Source organism: Lagopus leucura, unplaced genomic scaffold (assembly GCF_019238085.1).
Source record: "Lagopus leucura isolate 7727_CA_CO unplaced genomic scaffold, USGS_WTPT01 Super-Scaffold_100026, whole genome shotgun sequence".
NCBI lineage: Eukaryota > Metazoa > Chordata > Aves > Galliformes > Phasianidae > Lagopus > Lagopus leucura.
The window spans coordinates 7,241,732-7,261,004 of NW_024962277.1; the positions used below are offsets into that span (position 1 = coordinate 7,241,732).

Consider the following 19,273-nt stretch of genomic DNA (forward strand, 5'->3'; position numbering starts at 1 on the left):
CTGTCACCGTTTCAGCTTACTGTATAAAGCATGCATATACAAACTGAATTATAGTAAGAGCGTAATGGATTAAACATAAGTGTCACAAGTGTGATACAGCCTTCTGATATTTAAAAATAATAACCAAAACATTTAGAACTTACCTCACAGAAAACAATTTAACACTTGTTCGTTTTGTCCAATGAAAGATTGCATCATTCTGAATTTAATGTATAATATAACCTTTATTCTTTTTCCTCTAAACTCTTGGAAACTTACATAACAATCGTGCTTTAATTATGACACCATTTATAGACATTTAAAATGCATCTTAATTTATAAATATTTTACATTTGGTCCATAGAACAGGTTGCAATTTACTAAATAATACTGTACTCTTTTAAACAGGCTCTGTATATATTTTTGAATATGTATATATTACATATATATTTTTATATAGAGATAGATTTGCTTGGTGTTCAGATAACTCCTTATTGCAAAAAGCATATATGATCATACAATAATCTTTTTTTCAGGGCAAGTACTACAAAAAGGATACAGCTATTCACAGTTTACACACAGTAGTTCTACAACACTATTTTGTGCTATGTGGTACGTTTGTACAGCTTTTTGCTAAAGAGCAGGTCTGTCAAACATCTGTCATAATTGTTTACAATCAAACATTAAATACTGCATTTTTCTTAGAACAACATGGGACTTGGTTACATTAAACGATAGAGAGAAAGTTGGAATTTTTATCTTAGTCTAATGAAATTCACAATTATAATGTGTATGCATCATGTATAATGTGTGTGTGTGTTACTTTTCCTCTAAATCCCAAAGACTTACAGGACTTCTGCATTTCAGCCATAGCCATTTAGGATGTAGCTTAGATCTCGTAATATTTTACAGTTGATCTATGTATGAAACAGATTAGAACCTACCGAACATACTCTGAGATTTTATGATGTAGCTTGAAATACATGTGTATTATATATATATTATTTCTACAATAATGTGCTTGACATTCTGAGAATAATACCTTATTGCAAGAACATGTTTGTCACCTTCAGACAAAAACAACGAAAAACCCAACATTCACAGTTAACGTTTTTCACGTAGTAGTTCTACATAAATTGTGCTATCTAACATTGTACGTTGCACAAAAAATTGCTGAAAAGCATGTTTCATTGCACAGTTCTGTCACAGTCATTTACAATCAAACATCAAATACTGCATTTTCCATAAACCTTTGTGTCTGTCATATAGCTGCCAAACAAGAAATGCCATACAGGGCTAACTACTGCATTTTCCACACAGATTAAAATTCCACTAGCTGAATGGGGTTTCCAGCTACGTGGCAAATGCAGATGGAGCCCGGAGTGGAAATTTTTATATTACTGAAATAGCTTTCCCTCCTGCCTTCATCACCACAAATAATATGTAAATAAAAATAAAACTGTTTTCAAAGTGCTTATGATCCATATTTTATAATTTGCTTATTTGAAACTGTTAAAGTCGTTTAATGGATTAAAAAAAACAGTTGTGAAATAAAACCCTAAATTAGAATTACAAGGATAAGCTTCAATCTTTAAACCATTGTTTTGGTTTCTATTTTGGTGGCAATGCAATAATAGCTAATAATAACAGCATAACAAAAGCTCAAGTACTCTGAGCTTGAATTGCAAATACCCTGTATTTCTTTTTTTTTTTCTTTTTTGTTTTTTTGTTCTTTTGCTGGGAGTACTTAAGAGCTCTTAAGAATTGCATGTTACTTCTCATCTTCCTAAAAAAAAGTTAGAAGTCACATTTTTGCCCCTACATCTGCGATTCATGTAGTGCTGCTTCACAGAGATGACTTCTTTTTATAAGATAGAGTATATGCTTTTAAAAAAAAATCCACAATCTTGTGTGAAAGTTATCCTGAAAGGTTAAGAACAGGTAGTGTTTGCAGCCCTGCTATGCTGCCTTGCTACAAATAGCCATATAATAACTTAATTTGTAGTAGGAATGTTCATAAAGGCTATGCCTACTGTGACTCTCAGTTAATTCAAAGAAGTCTCTCCCTGCTCAAATGGCCTTGATAAGAACAAATTTTAAGGGCAGACTTTTTCACTGCAAATCACTTGGTTACAAAATACGTCATTCTTTTGTACAAAACAATTCCAAACTTAATTTTACTCCTGCAAAGTCAGAAATAACAGTCTTGGGATTCAGTGGTAAGAAGTACTGATAAACTACTAAAAATCAGTAGCACAAAACTTCAAATAGTCGTGCTAAAAGGTAGATTAAAAAGGTTTTGCACATCGGTTTACAAATGCCAAGATATGCAACTATTGTTCTGAAAGGATAAAAACATTAACAGTCTGTGGATTGCCAGAGAACACAAAATACTGTCAACATCTGAGCTCGCACAATGGTTGGATCATACCTATGGCGATTCCCTTAGAATGGAGGTGACCTTTTATCTTTTTTTCTTTTTTTTTCTTTTTTTCTTTTTTTTTTTTTGCCACTAGAGGTAGGTAATTATATTCTCAGACTTAAATTTGTGGTCATATTCAACCATATTTTTTGTTTTTCTGGAGTAGTATTTGTACTTTTGTAACACAGAAGTTTAGATGTAGGCTTCTTTGTTTGCAGAGTTGCTCTGTTGGGCCTGATCTGGCCCATTTTCAGGATGACTGATGTCTTCACTGGGCTGAATCATTACTTGGATGCGCTGTTTAAAGAACAACAAAAAATGCAAGGCAGTCAAAAATCTGCTTCTAGGTTGTTTTTTTGTTTGTTTGTTTGAAGACAATCACTGGCTAGGTATTGGAGCTAAGGTGAAAAAATTCTGCCCATCTCCTAAGGTCCTATATATACTGGTCTCATATATTGAAAATATTATCAAAATTACTATTGATATTGAGCATGTCACAAAATAGCCCACTCCAGTCCAATAAGAAAATTTACTCGTGTTAAGTAAAGCTATTCTTAAATGGCTCATGTACTGAGATTTGAATGCAAACTTTTAAAAGATCTTTGCTCCACGAGTTTTCTGGAATGGGAACAAAACCAAATCATCTTAGTCTTGTTTCTATGCAGAAACATGGAGCAGGGTGAGGAATGGCATAAAGCTCAGTCAGTCTGTAACTATTTTGAGCAGCTTGAACTGTGCTCTGTAGGAGACATGACAGTAGGAGTTGAAAGACCACACGTACAATGGTACATGTCATATGCACAGGGCACATTCAACTGAGTATGCCTAGGGGAAAGAAATTTGGGGAGACTGTAGTATGGAGTAGGAGAGGCAAGACTGTTGCAAGGGCACAGGTTAAACAGCGCAGACAGGTTAAACAGTTTGCAGTGGGCAGCATGGTGGTTCTCAGAGAAGTGATGGTGAACCCCTTCAAGGGTCAGAAAGATGAGAGAGAAGCAGTTGCAGCTTCTATGAGTTACTACCTCTAAGAATATAAAAGGTTTGGTAGATTTGTATTTATGATCTTTTTATTTCTGTTTGGTCACCCCTAGTCCTTTTGTGTTCTCCAGTCATGAAGCTCATCTGTGTAGCTCACACGAGGAAGGGAGTCCACTTTACAAAGTCAAAACACGTGACTGCCATGTTTCCTATTATCTAATGATCAAAGAATCACAGGAACATAGAATGACTTAGGTTGGAAGGGAACCTTAACGATGAAACTCCAATTCCCCTGCCATGGGCAGGGTTGCTAACTATTAGATCAAACTGCCCAGGGCTCTCCATCCAGCCTGGCCTTGAATGCCTTCAGGGATGGGGCATCCACAATCTCTTAGGGGAACCTGTTTGAGCGTGTCACTACCCTCCGAATAAAGACTTTCTTCCTAACATCTAACCTAAAACTCCCCTCTTTCAGTTTAAAGCCATTCCGCCTTGTCCTGCCACTATCAGACTGTAAAAATTCTTTCCCCTTCCTGCTTATGAGCTCCCTTCAGGTACTGGAAGGCCATATTGAGCCTTCTCTCCTCCAGGTTGAACAAGCTCAGCTCCCTCAACCCTTCTTTATAGGGGAGGTGCTCCAGCCCTCTGATCATCTTCATGGCCTTCCTTTGGACCTGCTCCAACAGCTTTGAATCCTTTTTGTGTTGGGGGCTCAGGTATGGATGCTGTACTCCAGCTGGGCCCTCAGAAGGACAGAATAGAACAATTGCTTGCTCCACTCTGTTGGTGAAAATATTTGTCAGTGCATTCAAAATTTGAAAATCATTCAAATGCTTTCACAAATGGAAGGAATCTACAGGAAGACTGAACTGAGGAACTTCTATTGTGGTGTTACAATCTTGGCAAGGAAGCAATTATTGATATAAGGGCAACAATTGTCCATTTGCACATAAACATTTTTGTAAGGCCAAGATAAAGATACTGAGTAAGTAGGAGTAAGAAAATGCATATGTCAGTAATAACAGAAAATATTTTACAAAAATCTCTGAAGCATTGCTAAGTCTTCTAAAATTTTCTGGAGAAAAATATTTGGATACAGGTCTGAGCAACTCATGAGCCATTACCCATCAATTCTGCTTACGATCATCTGCCTCTTTGCAAGGATGGCTCTGTCAGCTGATTTTAGAATATTTCAGAAATTCTGACAAAATCACTTTGACACATAGTCATGGAGGACAGAGTTGTGTTTCAACTGAAGTGTCTCTTATACACAGAATGAGACTATTGCCTGGAGAGAGAAAACTAAGGATGCACACACTTCAAAAAATTAAGGAGGACAATTGACAATTAAACAGTATACTGGTCAGTAACCCTATTAGCATTTCACACTGTCAGCAGCATTTCCCCGAGGATCTTAAAATGGATTTAAGCCATAAGAAGCCTCTGTCACATGGGAAGTGTCATCTCCTTTTTAACAGATGGAATAAGGACTCAGGGAGAGGCTAAGAGCAGAATATAATGAAAAGAAGATGGCTTCTAATGTTCTTCACTAAAGTAACTTTTAACAGAAATCCTTTAATTGAGAACTAACAGAAGATGCAGCATAATCATGAGATACATCTGAGATTTTAACTTGTACTTTTTCTCAGATGCAACACAATCAGGCAGCCATTATAGCTTTCAACAGGCAAAATGTAGAGCAGAAGCTCAAATATTTGACCACATTGCAGGGAGATGCTGAACAGATTCACTATGAGCAGACTCAAGAAAATCAAGAGCTGCAACGGTTCACTTGTAAGAGCTTGACCCCTATTCCTTTCAGCATCACCTGCCTTGATAGATGACAGCATGTCTTGCATTAATAAGGACAAATTTACGTGTTTTGCAAACTGGTACTTTTTTCGTGAGTATGAAGAGCTGAGGTGCAAAGCATCTGGAATTGTCAAAGCCTGGAAATAAGGACCACACTTAATGTGGGGAAAAGTGTTGAACAGCAGACGATACAGACACTATCTTGTCTGTTTGGTACACGTTTTTATACTTTTCATCTTGATGCAAAATAACTGGCTTGTTAGTGAGTCCACAGAAAGGATATAACTAGAAAATAACTGCCCAGCAATTTTTTGTCAGTGTGCACAGGTTTTATAGGATTCAATCACGCAGACAGGAAAAAGAGATACTTACCTGTTTCAAGGAGCCTTTCAGGGTAAGAAACATATATGCCATATAGCCTGGTATCAGCACCATAGAAGACAAAGCCATGAACCAGCCAACCCCTTGGCCCCATTTTGGGAAAACATAACTTCCCATTGTGAGAGGAGTCATTTGGACAGCACTGAAGATAAACACTCCCTGCAAAACAGAGCGGGGAGGTGGGAGGGAGAGAGAAGATTTGGATGAGTTTTATGTTCAAAAGATTTTCTGGATTGACTTGTTTCTACATCGAGGCACAGAGGAAAGGGCTCCTTAGCTCCCTAGGTATAGGGCAGCAGGCACTAACTTGTAGCCTGCAGATCAGTCTTCCAGACAGACATTGCAGAAAACAGGCAGATGTCAGCATGGTACAACTGACTGATTCCCTGCTTGCTTATTCTCAAGTTTGCAAATCTGCAAATATCTGAACTGTAATTCTGCAACTATTAAGTTTCTGGTTTTTACTAAGTTTCTCATTGTTTTAATGCAACTGCATTGCACTGGTCAGCAAGGGACTCCTGTATTAAAAAGGTTCCTTAAAGCCTGACTCTCTAGTATCTGACCTCTCTAAAGTTTAAGAATGGTTTGGTACTGTTTGGATCCTCCAAGCAAAGTCAGAAAATGAGGTCAGAGAGTAGAACCTATGGATCAGTAAGTGGCTGCAGATTGGTCTGTATAAACAATATCTCTTACGAAATTAAAAAAAAAATACACTTCAATTTTTTTTTTAATAACAAGAGACTGGGAGATAGTTTACCTGGCTGCTTCTTACCAAATTAATCTTAATGCCTCAAGTTAACACTGTATTTTTACAAATATGACGCGTATCTCAGGTAATTCAGGTATGCTGGTGATAGGAATCCACTGGTATTGCTACAGTCCTTAGATAACCTGCACAAAATCAGAGGGAAGAGGGCTACTGGGAAAGATGAGGGTTCTGGAACTACTTCCCCAGTAATATCTGCATGAATGTGTCTGTTGTACCACTGAACTGCAGCACTCGTGGGGTACTTTTTTATTTAATGGTTTTTAAACAACTAACTTGAAAACATGATTTTTTTAACTTCAGGTTCCCAAAGCAGATTTTTGTCTCAGCCTGTACACTAAATGTCTAAAGCAGCCCACATCAAGGAAATCATGATAAACTGAATCAGGAAAGAGAATCTCTTTTTCATCCCAGGTTCAGTCCTTGTGCAGAACATTTTGTCAGAGAGGAGAATGCAGACTGGCAGATTTTATTTGCACTTTATCATCACATGTGACCTTGCACAGGACAACAAATTACACCGAAGACCTTACAGGACAGGAGAAATTTGATTGATAGGTTTTATCTATAGTATTTCTCATCACCTAATAAACTAAATGTACTCTTTATTCTTTCCTCAACACTTGCTTTCAGAAAACAAAAACCTTCTTCATTTGTGTAGAGATGAATCAAAGAACCCTCTGTCTAATAACCCTGTTGTGCCTCTCTTTAGTGCTGTTTGTTTACCTATGGTCTTTGGCTACCCACTTGGGAATATCAAGGAAATAGCAGTGAGTGAGAAGTATTATGTCAAGTATACTTGAAAACATTTTTAAATTGCATTTGGGCTTACTAAGTCTGCGTATTAAGCTTACATTTCTATACTTATTATTTCCAAAAGACACTGAATGGGATTAAATGGACAAAGCCTAGAATCAGTAAAGGACAGTTCTGTGGTTTCCAAAGCACAAAATCCTTGCAAGGTTTGACAGAAAAAACAGTAGAAATGCCTTACAAATTGGGTAATATATTCTACAGAATCCCATGAAGGAAGAACATCAGCTTATAAATGTGATCTGTTGCCTGAATAGCCCTTCTGAAGGAATTCAGTTTACAATACATGGTTGGTTTTTTTTTGTGTACATAGAAAATTTACAAAGACTGGCAAATTTTACTTAAGAATACATGAAATGGTCAAAATTTGTTTCTTACTTCTGTGCCAATTAACTGTGCTTGTGACTAATCAGCATTTCCAGAAGACTAATACAAATCTCGAAATTGTGCCATGTTTCTTTTCTTAGAGCACAGGCTTCTTCTAAAGACAAGGGGTTTTGCCTATTGCCTTCAGTGGAATTGCTCATACCCTTAAGTAAAGGATGAGGTCAGGTATGAAACTATGGGGGTGTAAAGGACAATAGTGGAGTGCATAGTACACCTTGTGTATCTCTCTTAAACCATACTATAAAAGTTTGTTTCTTACTGCCACAATGATTGGAGTAAAAAATGACCAGCAGAGTTTCCACCAGATGCAGGGTCTGTATCCCACCATCTCTTGGATGTTGTCATAAAATCTATTAACACCTAAATATAAAAATAAGAAACAATATAGAAATTATCACATAACTGATTCAATTGAAAGCTCAGTGCTTTTGAGAGACTGTCACAAATGAAGTAGTATATTTGGAAGCTCTATATAGACCTCAACTGACATAACATTTCACCTACTGGAATGGGAAATAAATGTGCAAATTCATAAGAACCAAAATCATTTTTTAATCTTTTTTTATTTTATCTACTACCAGTGAAAATGTTCCTCTGCAAAGACAGCGGAAGTCCATACAATAAATTGGTCTTAGAAGAAATAGATATTTAGAATGATATTTCACAGAATAAAGAAAAAAATAAATCCATACCACCATTAGTCAGCAGCACAGGCTTCACTTTGTGGAGTGTGTGTTCACTGAATACATGCAGAGCTGCACATGAAATCAAAGAGTAGCCTAGCCCTTCTGTTGCTGCTGCTATCTGCTAATAATCTATCACCTTCCAAAAGGTACATCTACTGCATTATTTATAACTTCCTATTAGATTTCTTTATTACTTAGCTGGTGCATTTTCCGTTCACATTTGTAGGATTTATAGGCTGTTTATAAAAGCTGTTTCCTCCTCTAAGGCTATATAAAGACAGCAGAAAGACTCCAGTTATCTAGCTCTGAATCAGTTTTGTAACACAACCTAACATTCCTCAGTAACATAATCAACATCAAAATTAACATACAAATACTATGGAAAGAATATTACATTATATATATTTCTTCATTGTTAAACACAGAGCTCGTCAGCCCAGACTTCTGAATATTTTAGAGCAGTTATGCAAGGCAGAATTGAGCAAGGAGCCCACCTCTCCCTCCAAGATCCTAAAGTAACAGAACCATTTCTGGAAAAGAAACATTACAAGGTACAAGAGACCCAACTCATTACATTGAGAGAAACAAACAAAAAAATAAATAAAAAGGAAAAGACGTCAGTGCTCCTGAAACACCCAGCATCTCATCACTTTGAGGCTGATACATAGGGTGTTTTAAAGAGGCAGGAGTACCTCGCACCAACCACCTTGGAGTCCTTAGTGGAGTTATGTGCACAGAAAGCAAGGCCAGTTTCAATTCCAGCTGCAAATGTGGAAAAACAAAACAAAACAAAACCCAAAAACTTGTTTACCATAGCACCAGGATATGGAGATGCACTCAAAGAATACAAGGAACAAGAGACTCATCCCACTGGCAGAGTAGTAGTCAAAAAGCTTAAACACATAGATTCCACCCTAAAACACATAAGGAGGAAGTGTTAGAATAAGTATTAAGGACTCCAATCTCAAAATGGATTAAAATACAAGCTAAAAACCAACAGTGGAGCATAGGGTACAATGTAAATTAATTAACGTTAACAGCTTGAAGTCTTCTAACGCATGAGGTCAGTACTGACAAGAATTAGATTAGAGCCAGAATTCAATTAATGGTTTGATTTCACTTTACTCCTTTTTGCTCAACAATTCATACACTTCCCTCAATCTGTCTGCAATCTACTAGATCACAGGAAGCAATGGAGAGCATCTCTAGTTAGCATTTCTTGAACCGTATGAGGGATCGTGGATATGAGCGTTTTTTTGTCACATGAACTATTCAGCAAGCCTCACTGCATCCAGGGCATACAGGGACTGTACACCTGCAAGCTAATGTCTGCTTCCTGAAGCCTCTGCAATGATTCTATGGGGGGGATGGTGGAAGAGGGAAATGAAGCAGATATGGCACAGCAGAAATAAGAACACATTCTTCTACTGAACGTACCTGAGTAATGTTGGACAGCCCTATCAGATAGGAAACAATACACACAACAGCAATGAAGATTTCCCTTCGATTGCGCAGTAACTTTGGAAATTCATCCACCAAAGCTGTTATGAATCCTTCGACAGTGCAGAACTGCAAGTACATTTAGAAATAAAATACAATGCGATGCATTGCAACTGCAGGATTGGGTTTAGGGGAGGAGTTTTGAATAACACTCATCACAGGCCTAAGGCTGCATCCATTAAACGATAAAGGAAAATTCATCTGACTGCAGAGGAAGCAGTGCTTCTGAATATCCTTGTTTCTGTCTGAAAAGATCTATGCAAAAAAGATTCCCAGCTTGAAAAACATTCAACATTCTAAAGTATGACCTATAGCATGTGCTTAACAACATAAAGTGCTCTTTCTTGTGATGGAAGCCTGCAGTTGAAGGCTTTGGTCCACGATCTATCAAAAAACCCTGACTTCTTCCATTATTTTCTTACGTATATGAAAGCCAATAGACTCAAAAAGTCTGATCACATCTGTGCTTCAGAGCAAAGACTAGAGACACAAGATTGATTCTAAAATGTTATAAAGCAGATACTTTCTGCAGCTCCAGAAACGTCAATGGAATGGTAACATTTTTACTGAGAACGTAAATGTAACGGTCTTCCAAGTATATATATATATTTTATACTCAAAATAAACATGTTTTACTAATTTCCAATCATGAAATCAGAGTAACCAATATTTACAGTTCTTACAAATCACAGGGCATGGTCACCTTTCAGAAATATTTGTGCTATTTAAATCTTGTAAAAAATATGTCAATGTTTCCCAAGTTCATTAACAACTCAGAAGTATTTTAATGCTGTGATTGAATGGTTGAGATTCCACATGAAGATCCTCTGTTTGCAGAATAAATGGCCTAATTATTCAGCATACAATTCCAACAGTTCATGAAAAATGAAAGGCTCCTCCAATTCTTTCCCCCCTTGGTATCTCCTACTGTTTATCTGATTATACCAGAAGCAATGCACCAGTAACAGCTGGCAGTGTGGAAAGCACAGAGCAAAGCCAACATTCTACCATACGTTTTGCGGAAAACTCATCTTCTTTATTGTTAATAATTTTTATGCCAATATTACCTGACTGTCAATTCCAAGCATTAGCAGCATGGAGAAGAACAGTATTGCCCACAAAGGAGAAATTGGTAACTGTGTCACTGCTTCTGGATAAGCTAGAAATGCCAGTCCAGGACCTGTAGGAGAAAAAGGATACAAAATGTCAATGTGATTGATTGGGTTCTGGGATTATCAACTCCTGTTGATACATGGGTTTATTTGAATGACATGGATGCATCTGTCAATCAAGGGATTTCGGCTCAAATGGTGTTAATTGTGAAGTCAGTGCACACATCTTGCATTAAAAAACAACCAACCAAAATAAAAACAAAACCCGAAAAAACCCAAACCAACCAAGGAAAACACTAGATAAAGTTCAGAAGTCACTCCTGGGAAACACCTTTGTACAGTAAACAAGGAATGTTGTCCTTAGCTAGGAATATATCTTCAGTTAAGAACCAGCCTCTGAATTACTTCCTCTGAAGTAATCACTGATGGCTTTAACTTCTGCTCTGCATCGAGTATTTTAACGGAGGAACAAAGCTCAGAAATGGAGAAGACACTTTCCAGCACTTAAAGTATTTCCATTTGCTGTTGTACCATGAATTCTCTTATAAAACACATTTTAATATGCTTTGTAGTTGTAAATAGGTAAACATTTTCATTCACATTCCTAACAACTGTTGATGAGGGCAAAGTACTGGAAGAAGAACCTTAAATCAGGCTGCCCAGAGATCCTTCCAATTTTGTCTTGATGCCTCCAAAAATGGGGCATCTACAAATTCTCTGGGCAGCCTGTGCCAGTGCCTCACCACTCTCTGAATAAAAAATTCTTTCCTAATATCTCATCTAAATCTCCTCTCAGTTTAAAGAAGTGACAACAATGTATGTCATAGCATTTTTTGCTTTTTTTTTTTTACGAAGACTATTTCTGGTGCTTAAATTCTCTCATTTTCATCAGTGATATTTGTTTGCCAGTACAGTAATACGCATTTTGTCCACCAGACTTCCGACCATGCTTTCTGTTATCAGAACGCTCCCTGTGGCCAAAATTGCTAAATGAGTATTTGGTGCACCAGCTGGGTTAAGGTAACCATCTGCTCTGCTTCTGTAAGCTGCTTCTTCTGGAAGAAAGGCAAAGAACTGCAAAGTATACAGAATCTATCTATGGATCTATCGTACTGCCCTGCATAAGATTACTTTTCTAATAAAAGGCCCCATAAAATTGGCTCATAGCTGTAGTTTAACCAGTGAGAGACTGATAGGCCTCAGAGGGTTTGACCTCAAGGAACAGTAGAAAGAATTTAAAAATCTAACCGAATTTGAGAATATATGGTCCTAAAACATAATGACCATAATTCCTCCTTTCAGGTTGTTTTTAAGAATTTCAGTAGCAAGAGGCTCTCAATCTGATGTCACAGCCAAGCACTCAAACAGCTACATGTGCTGCCACCTCTTATAAATGCAGTCCCTGTAAGTACATTCATTAGTATTCACTGCATCAACCCAGTATGCATTTCTGGCTGACCACTCTCCAACGCTGAAGCTTTGCAAGCACTGAAGGCAGGCAGTCTGTTAAATGTGAAATGATTTTGCTGGTACTGCCTTAAGAAGTTTGAAACACTGGTTGCAAGAGGGAGAGTGTTAAGTGCTATTGAAATGACACGGGGCAGAGGAATGCTTTGAAGAACAGATTTTAAACAAATACATGAAGTAGTTGGGATGCAATATACAAACAAAAAATAATTGATGTCTCTGAAGAACTTAGAGAAAAATATATTATATACCTGATGCTGCAACATCTGCAATGGGCCTCTTTGTGACATTAGCCATGAATCCAACAATGGAGAAGATGACAAAGCCTGCAAACATGCTTGTGCATGAGTTTATGCAGCACACAATGATGGAGTCCCTGAAATAAAGATAAGGTGTTTTAAGCAGTAAAGTAATGCTAATGCTCAGTATATTACCATTTTTTTCCTTTGAAAAGGCTTTGTGGATAAATTTAATGATTTCAGATTTCATAGAATGGGTTCCGTTTCACACTGGACAAGTCACATCTCTCCCATTAGTGTAAATGCAGTTACACATCTCATTCTTACATACATGTAACATTTAATACTTCAGAGATTGTACATTAATTCAGAGATACAGGACCCAGAAAGATAGAATCCAGCTCCAGCTGAGAGGGCAAAGTACTACTGTAATATGAGCAGTCATCTGCTTACCTGTAAACATTATTGTGGAAAGGGTTGTAACTTCCAAGGGCAATCAGTGAACCAAGACCCAAACCATAGGAGAAGAAAATCTGTGTGGCAGCATCCAGCCAAACCTGATGGCAAGAAATATATATATATATATTTAAATCATTTCCCTGCTTGAGCAGCAAATCTTATGTCTGAAAGGTGAAGTTAGTAGTGAAACTTTTGTTTACAAAGACTAGATATTTACCTCAGAGTCTGAAAGCTTACTGAAGTTGGGAGTTATATAGAACAAAATGCCTTCCTTTGCTCCAGGCAGTGTAACACCACGGAAGAACAAGATAAGCAGCATAACATAGGGATAAGTAGCAGAGAAATACACCACCTGATTTGAAGAAAAAAGACACTGTAAGTGCGGAAGAATCATCTGTGTTTGTTCAGGTATTTGCTCCAAAAAATTAAAGCTTAGAGTGCAAAGGGCCTAATGCTGAACATCCAAAACACCATGTCTTCAGCTCAGGCAGTTGTTGCCAACTTTCCTGGGTGGACTAGAAGGCTTCTGCACCAGGGGCTTGTGCTTCTCTTTCTTGTGTTCAACAAGGGAGTTCCCCAAACCACAAGATTCATAGCTGCAGTACTCCTACCCTGCTTGTAGAATATCATCATTTTATTTCTCTTTTCAAACAGCTACTTTAACATCTTTAACATTCTGATTTCATCACTGTAACTGCCCTTCAGTGTCCAACCATAAATGCTGTTACCCTGCCATTCCTGGAGAAAGATCTCTCACAATAAACTTCCTTTAATTTGGTTTGGTACTTAGAAACCAATCAGACTCAGAGAAGTATGGTATGCAAGCATGCCTGTGGCCAGAACCATGTCTGGCTCTCATTCAGCATAAGAAGGGAAAAGTTCTGCCATGCACCTTCAACAGTTACATATCTAAGTCCATCAAGAGTTGTTTAATAAATGTATACTGGTTACTGAAGCCAAAATGCCGCATCCTCACTCTACTACAATTCAGACTAGCCAGAATATTCCTTTGAGGAGCAAGCAGATTTATATTTAGGGATTTTCTACTTGGCAAAGCTAGGAAGTCTGTAAATGAACACCCTAACCAAGATGGTCAGAGCAAGCTGTGGAGGAACAAGCCTTTTCAAACAAATGGTACTCTATCAATTCAAATAGGACAGAAACGCAATGCTTAACAGAACTGTCCCAGAAAACTGTCCCACTGCATCTTACCTCATAAACTTTCAAAATATCTTAGTAAAATAAGCATTTTAAATCAAAATATACTTATAGTATTCTTTTCATCTTACCTTTCCAGTCCAGCCCACCCCCTTCCAGATACAAAAATAAACCAGAATCCAGGCAATTGCCAGAGTAATTGCTAGCGGCCATCGGATCTGCCCTGGTTTTTCCAATCCATCAGTCATCTGGTGCATGTTGCGTCTAGAAAAAGCAAACAGAACGGTATATTTGATAATCAGTTCAGAAGATGGCATATGAAATATAATAAGCTAATCCTTGCAAATGCACAGAAATGGCATAGAGAAACATTCTCAGCTTACTCCCAGAATTCAACCACAGCACTTGTCATGTTGGTGGTGTTTGCTAAGGTATAATTGGAGAAGCAGCGGTCAGTGTTCCATGGGTTCTCACAGTGCTTCCAGGGAAGAGTCTATTTACAAAGGAGAAAGAGAGAAAATCCTAAACAGTCAATTTTAAAGTAAGCATTACCCCAAGTACCTCATTTTACCAAAAAAGAAAGGAGAACTAATATATTTTGACTTCTGCGATGTACTGATCTCCCTGTGGTGCGTGTCTGCCACGTAATTTATTTAGCTTTGTATCAGTTACATCAATCAGATGTGGAAGTATTTCTTCCTTTCTTTACTATACCTGTTCAAATGCTTTGGAGTTGGCTGTCTCTCAGCATGTTTGAGTACACTGAGCATACTACAAGAAACAAGGGCAGCACAAAGGACCCCCATGGAGGTCCAGCTACCTCCTGTTGCACTACCCGTAATAAAAACATCATGATTACTTATCAGAGTTCAATTATCTCCTTCGGCCGAGGGACAATTAGAAAAATGGACACGTGTAAAAAACAAAACTTACATTACATTGTTATCTTTCTGAAATTCTAATAGACAAAGCCTATTTGCACATGTTATGTAATAGAGTGAACCTGATACAAATACAGCATAGATTTTCTTGTGATGGCAGATCTTGGAAAACATTATCACATTAAAAAAACTCAAAAAAGAAAAAAAAAAAAGGAAGAAAAAACAAACACAAAAACCCAACCTTTTACACACTAGAATTTTTCTCAGAGGAATGACTGGTTGCCTCTTTGTTGAAAGACAAGGTGATACTAGCACTCGTGTTAGCATTGCCAGGACTAGCAGTCACAAGCCTGAGCACAGATTCTCTGCATCTGCCTGGTAGAGAAGAAAGCAGGCATGCTTGTGATTGAATGGCAAACAGGTAATAAAGTGAAACTTAAAGGGGACAGATGAAAGACCAATGGCTCTGAAGATCAGGATGAGAAAATTTAAACAAACCAGTAAGAAAGGGAAGCCTAGGGCTCCAAAACAAGCTTTTACTGTGTTTCTCCACTGACATTCAGTTTTCTATTCTGCATTTCTCATGAAGGAAAAAAAAATTGAATTTTTAAAGAGTACGTCTTGAATAAAAAAATTCTTTTCCTACTGATTTTTATGTATTCTGTGTAATCTCTCACCTTTACAGTGAGATAGTTTAATCAGCTAGCTACCTCACTTTGCTTTTCCTTGAACAAAATCCCTCCACTTCAACCCCATACTTACAGTTGTAAAGGAATTATACAGGTAATAAATGGCCCATGAAATAATCACAATGTAGTAAATATTTAGCCAAAAGGAAAGGACTGCAGCAGCTAGTCCCACACCTGCAAAACAAGAAACAAAAGAAGGTAACTTTCTGTAATGGTTGTATGAGCATCAGCTCAAGTGCTGCAGTAGGACAAATGATGCAGATAGCATTTACCAGATTCTGTAAGTTCAAATTCTAGAAGTACCTCTACAAAAATGGCTAATCTGAGAGATGGCTGATCTAATTAGTTCAGTTACAGCGCCCAGTTCTCAGTGCTGCAGTAAGCACTCACATCTGCTGCTGCTGAGATTTTTTTACTGGAGTTTCTTATTTGTAGGGAAGAGAGCTAAATCAAATCATTCTCCAAAACAACAGTACCACAGCAACTTCTGGCATATGCACACAAACTGTGTACAAGTTAAAGACCAGTCAGCCCTTTAGTTCACTGCTGAAAGTACTTCACGCTTAGTATAATGCTATTTTGGTAGCTCAGGCTAAAGAAACAAGTCAGGAGTTCTGCGATCAGAATGTCCTCTTCTGCTCCACATGGAGACTTCTTAAGGGGCATTTTAAAAAGTTCAGGCTGATGACACTTGCTGCATGACACTGAACAGGAAGAACTATTCAAAATAACGAGCAAAGTCTAAACTTTGCATTGTACTCCCTATCAACATCAGTAACTCAAGCACAGTTACAATACAAATCTGTGAGAAATGTTTTAATCTACTTGTGTTTTCCAAACAAAACATTTCCTAGCAGAGAACCCATCCTAAAAAACCTTTTATCCCACCCCATGCTAATTGTCAGTCCTATTGTGTGAAGTAATTCATAACTCAGCCTATAACTTGCTCTTTTGCTGGACCACAAGTCAACTCAGGAGCTCTTAAGTATCCAGTGGTTTAGGATTAGGGGATGGAAAGCAGTATGTGATGCTTGTGGGTTTACACAGAATCCAGGATAAAATCTTAAGGTTCTAGAACTGAGAAAACCAAACTAGCTGAAAATCTAAGCATGGAGTGATCTTTCTTTCAAGCAATTCAGATTGGAATTGCTAGCTTTGAAGTGTCCAGCCTTCACATATCAGTACAAAACAAAAGGAGATACAAACCCTCATGACCTGGAATAGAAACATGGTTTATCAAAATGCTGTGAACCAAGGAACCAAGTTCTTCACCTGCTCAGACAGGTTGCTAGATTTTGAACTATCTTTGCGTGTTCCTAACAAAAATGAGTTTTTAAATTTCACAGAATTAGTCTGTTGATGCCTATTTTTAAAGGGAAATGAAAAATATCCTAGCTTGTCTCAAAATTGTCAGTTACACCTCATAAAATTAGGAGTTGCTGTAAAATATGGTAGTTTAAGTAAAAATGAAGAAATGTCCATGCCCTGCCACTTCGTGTAATGTCTGCAACATGGATAAACAGAAAGAAATACAAATTCATATTGTACCTTTGAACATTGGAGCAAGCTTCCACACTCCAAGGCCTCCTATAGATGTGTACTGACCAAGGGAACACTCCAAAAGAAACAGTGGCACTCCAGCAAAAATTAGAGTTAGGAAATAAGGTATCAGGAATGCACCTAAAAAGAAATAAGAAAAAGCCTATTACAGTGCAGAAAGCCACTACTGTTTCTAGCTTTTCCACCCCTACTATATCTGGAAAGAAACCCACATTTTTTCCTCTGAGGTGTAGCTTGCTAAAACAGCTAGAGAGAAGGACACGCACAGTTCTGAACCAGTATCTCAAGAGGTTTTGCTAAGGGGAAAAATGTCTCTCCCCATCATGTAAATACCTTCCATTTAAGTAAAAACCAAAATACAATGGACCATGCATTTTGTTGTCTTCATCCATAAGAGCAGCACGCATACGGTATAAAGGCTTTAGCCAGAACTGGCTGCTTTCCAGCTGAAGCCAGCCTTTGATGATAAGCTCTGAGTAAGAGTTACAAGCCTTATGCAATCCTCTCAAACGCTCAATCCAAAAGAGGGCTCTGAAGGGTTGGAGGGGAATGTGCTTCAATTCTTTTCTAATACCTTATGGTCTTTTATAAGCACTTGCCAATGAGACATTAGAATAAACTCGAGGGCACAGCAGACTTCAAAGCAGAGCGCCCTGCTCTGAGATGCTTCCAACCCTCATGATCTAGTTAAAAGCAAAGCAAAGCAAAAAGAAAAAAAAAAAAGCAACCCTAAAATCACACATACACAGATGGAAAAAAAACCATCTACTGAAACACATTTCTAACAATTTTTATGGCAAATACTAACATGCAGATATGCCAAAAGTTGTAAGAAATAAAGAGCAAACATACCTCCACCATTCTTGCCACAGAGGTATGGAAACCGCCACACATTCCCTAAACCAATGGCATAACCTACACAGGACATAAGAAAGTCAAATTTTCCTTTCCAGGTATCTCGGTCCGGAAGGTCCGTCTTCTTCTTCTGCACTTTTACTACCAAAGTTTTAGGCTTGTCATTGGTGATCGAAGCGTCAACTTCCGTGGAGATCTGCCCGTCGGCCACCTTCGTTCCGTTTGTTGCCATGTCTCGGGGCTTGGCGGGGGAGGCTCTGGTGGCCGCCGGACGAGGGATTTCAGCTCCGGTCCACGTGGACAGCAGCTTTGCGGCTCGCCGTGGCCCAGCCGCGTGTCAGCCTTGGGCGGCGGGCGCTGTGCGGCTCCGGGGTGCTCTGCAAGGCACAAGAGGGGCACTCAGCAGGGCCCGGCTGCCGCTCTGCCCTCGGCTCAGTCTGCTTCCAACTGAGTCAGTGGGAAGAGACCAGAACTAACGTCCTCCAAACAAACACCAAGCTGCAGTTGCTTATTTTTCATTTCCCTACAGTCTGCAGGAACTACAGCCCCTGAGTCTACAGATAACTTATCCCAATATACCCACTGCATTGCACACAGCAGATATTTACTGCACGCTATGCTCAAAATACATCTGAGGAGCAGACATTACAACAGCTGGAAAAAACGCTGTTTGCGCACTCATAAATGAAGACCACTGTGCTTAACCCTGATTGGTGACAGGAATAGGGTAATTTAATTGATTTTTAGAAACGTTCTTCAACTCCATAGGGTCAAGCACATACCCCTGCTTCTGGAGAAGATGAGTCAGTGATGAGTTTTCTCTTTAACAGCCCAGAATTTTTGCACTGAAACTTTGCCATTTAATCATTCTGCATTGAAAAGCTAGAGGATAATTCCCACGAGCATAAAGTTCCTTTATGCATAGGAAGGTGCTACTATGGTTATGGTCATCAACAAATATCTACCAACAACAGGGACTTGAAAAAGTTATGAACTGTGTGCATTTCTCTAAACACTTTAATGTGAGATCCTCCCAAATGGATTAAAAATAAATCAGATTAAGCAACAGAACTTCATATTGGATAATGATGTTGGGCTTCCTATGTAGTTATAATTAGTCGCTAATATA

General features: G+C 38.3%; 1 protein-coding gene across 1 annotated transcript in view; it reads right to left on the reverse strand.

The window, feature by feature from the left end:
- Positions 1 to 204: 204 nt before the first annotated feature.
- SLC6A1 (solute carrier family 6 member 1) overlaps positions 205 to 19,273 on the reverse strand; it is a 59,284-nt gene continuing 40,215 nt past the window's right edge. The window contains exons 2-15 of the mRNA XM_042880475.1: positions 18,142 to 18,521; positions 17,278 to 17,409; positions 15,803 to 15,903; positions 14,543 to 14,652; positions 14,291 to 14,423; positions 13,219 to 13,353; positions 12,996 to 13,099; positions 12,555 to 12,679; positions 10,792 to 10,904; positions 9,662 to 9,793; positions 9,036 to 9,138; positions 7,798 to 7,898; positions 5,564 to 5,731; positions 205 to 2,698 (exon numbers count right to left, since the gene is read on the reverse strand). Of these exons, the coding sequence (XP_042736409.1) occupies positions 2,594 to 2,698; positions 5,564 to 5,731; positions 7,798 to 7,898; positions 9,036 to 9,138; positions 9,662 to 9,793; positions 10,792 to 10,904; positions 12,555 to 12,679; positions 12,996 to 13,099; positions 13,219 to 13,353; positions 14,291 to 14,423; positions 14,543 to 14,652; positions 15,803 to 15,903; positions 17,278 to 17,409; positions 18,142 to 18,376 (1,797 nt within the window). The 5' untranslated portion in view covers positions 18,377 to 18,521 and the 3' untranslated portion in view covers positions 205 to 2,593. The remainder of the gene's footprint in view (positions 2,699 to 5,563; positions 5,732 to 7,797; positions 7,899 to 9,035; positions 9,139 to 9,661; positions 9,794 to 10,791; positions 10,905 to 12,554; positions 12,680 to 12,995; positions 13,100 to 13,218; positions 13,354 to 14,290; positions 14,424 to 14,542; positions 14,653 to 15,802; positions 15,904 to 17,277; positions 17,410 to 18,141; positions 18,522 to 19,273) is intronic.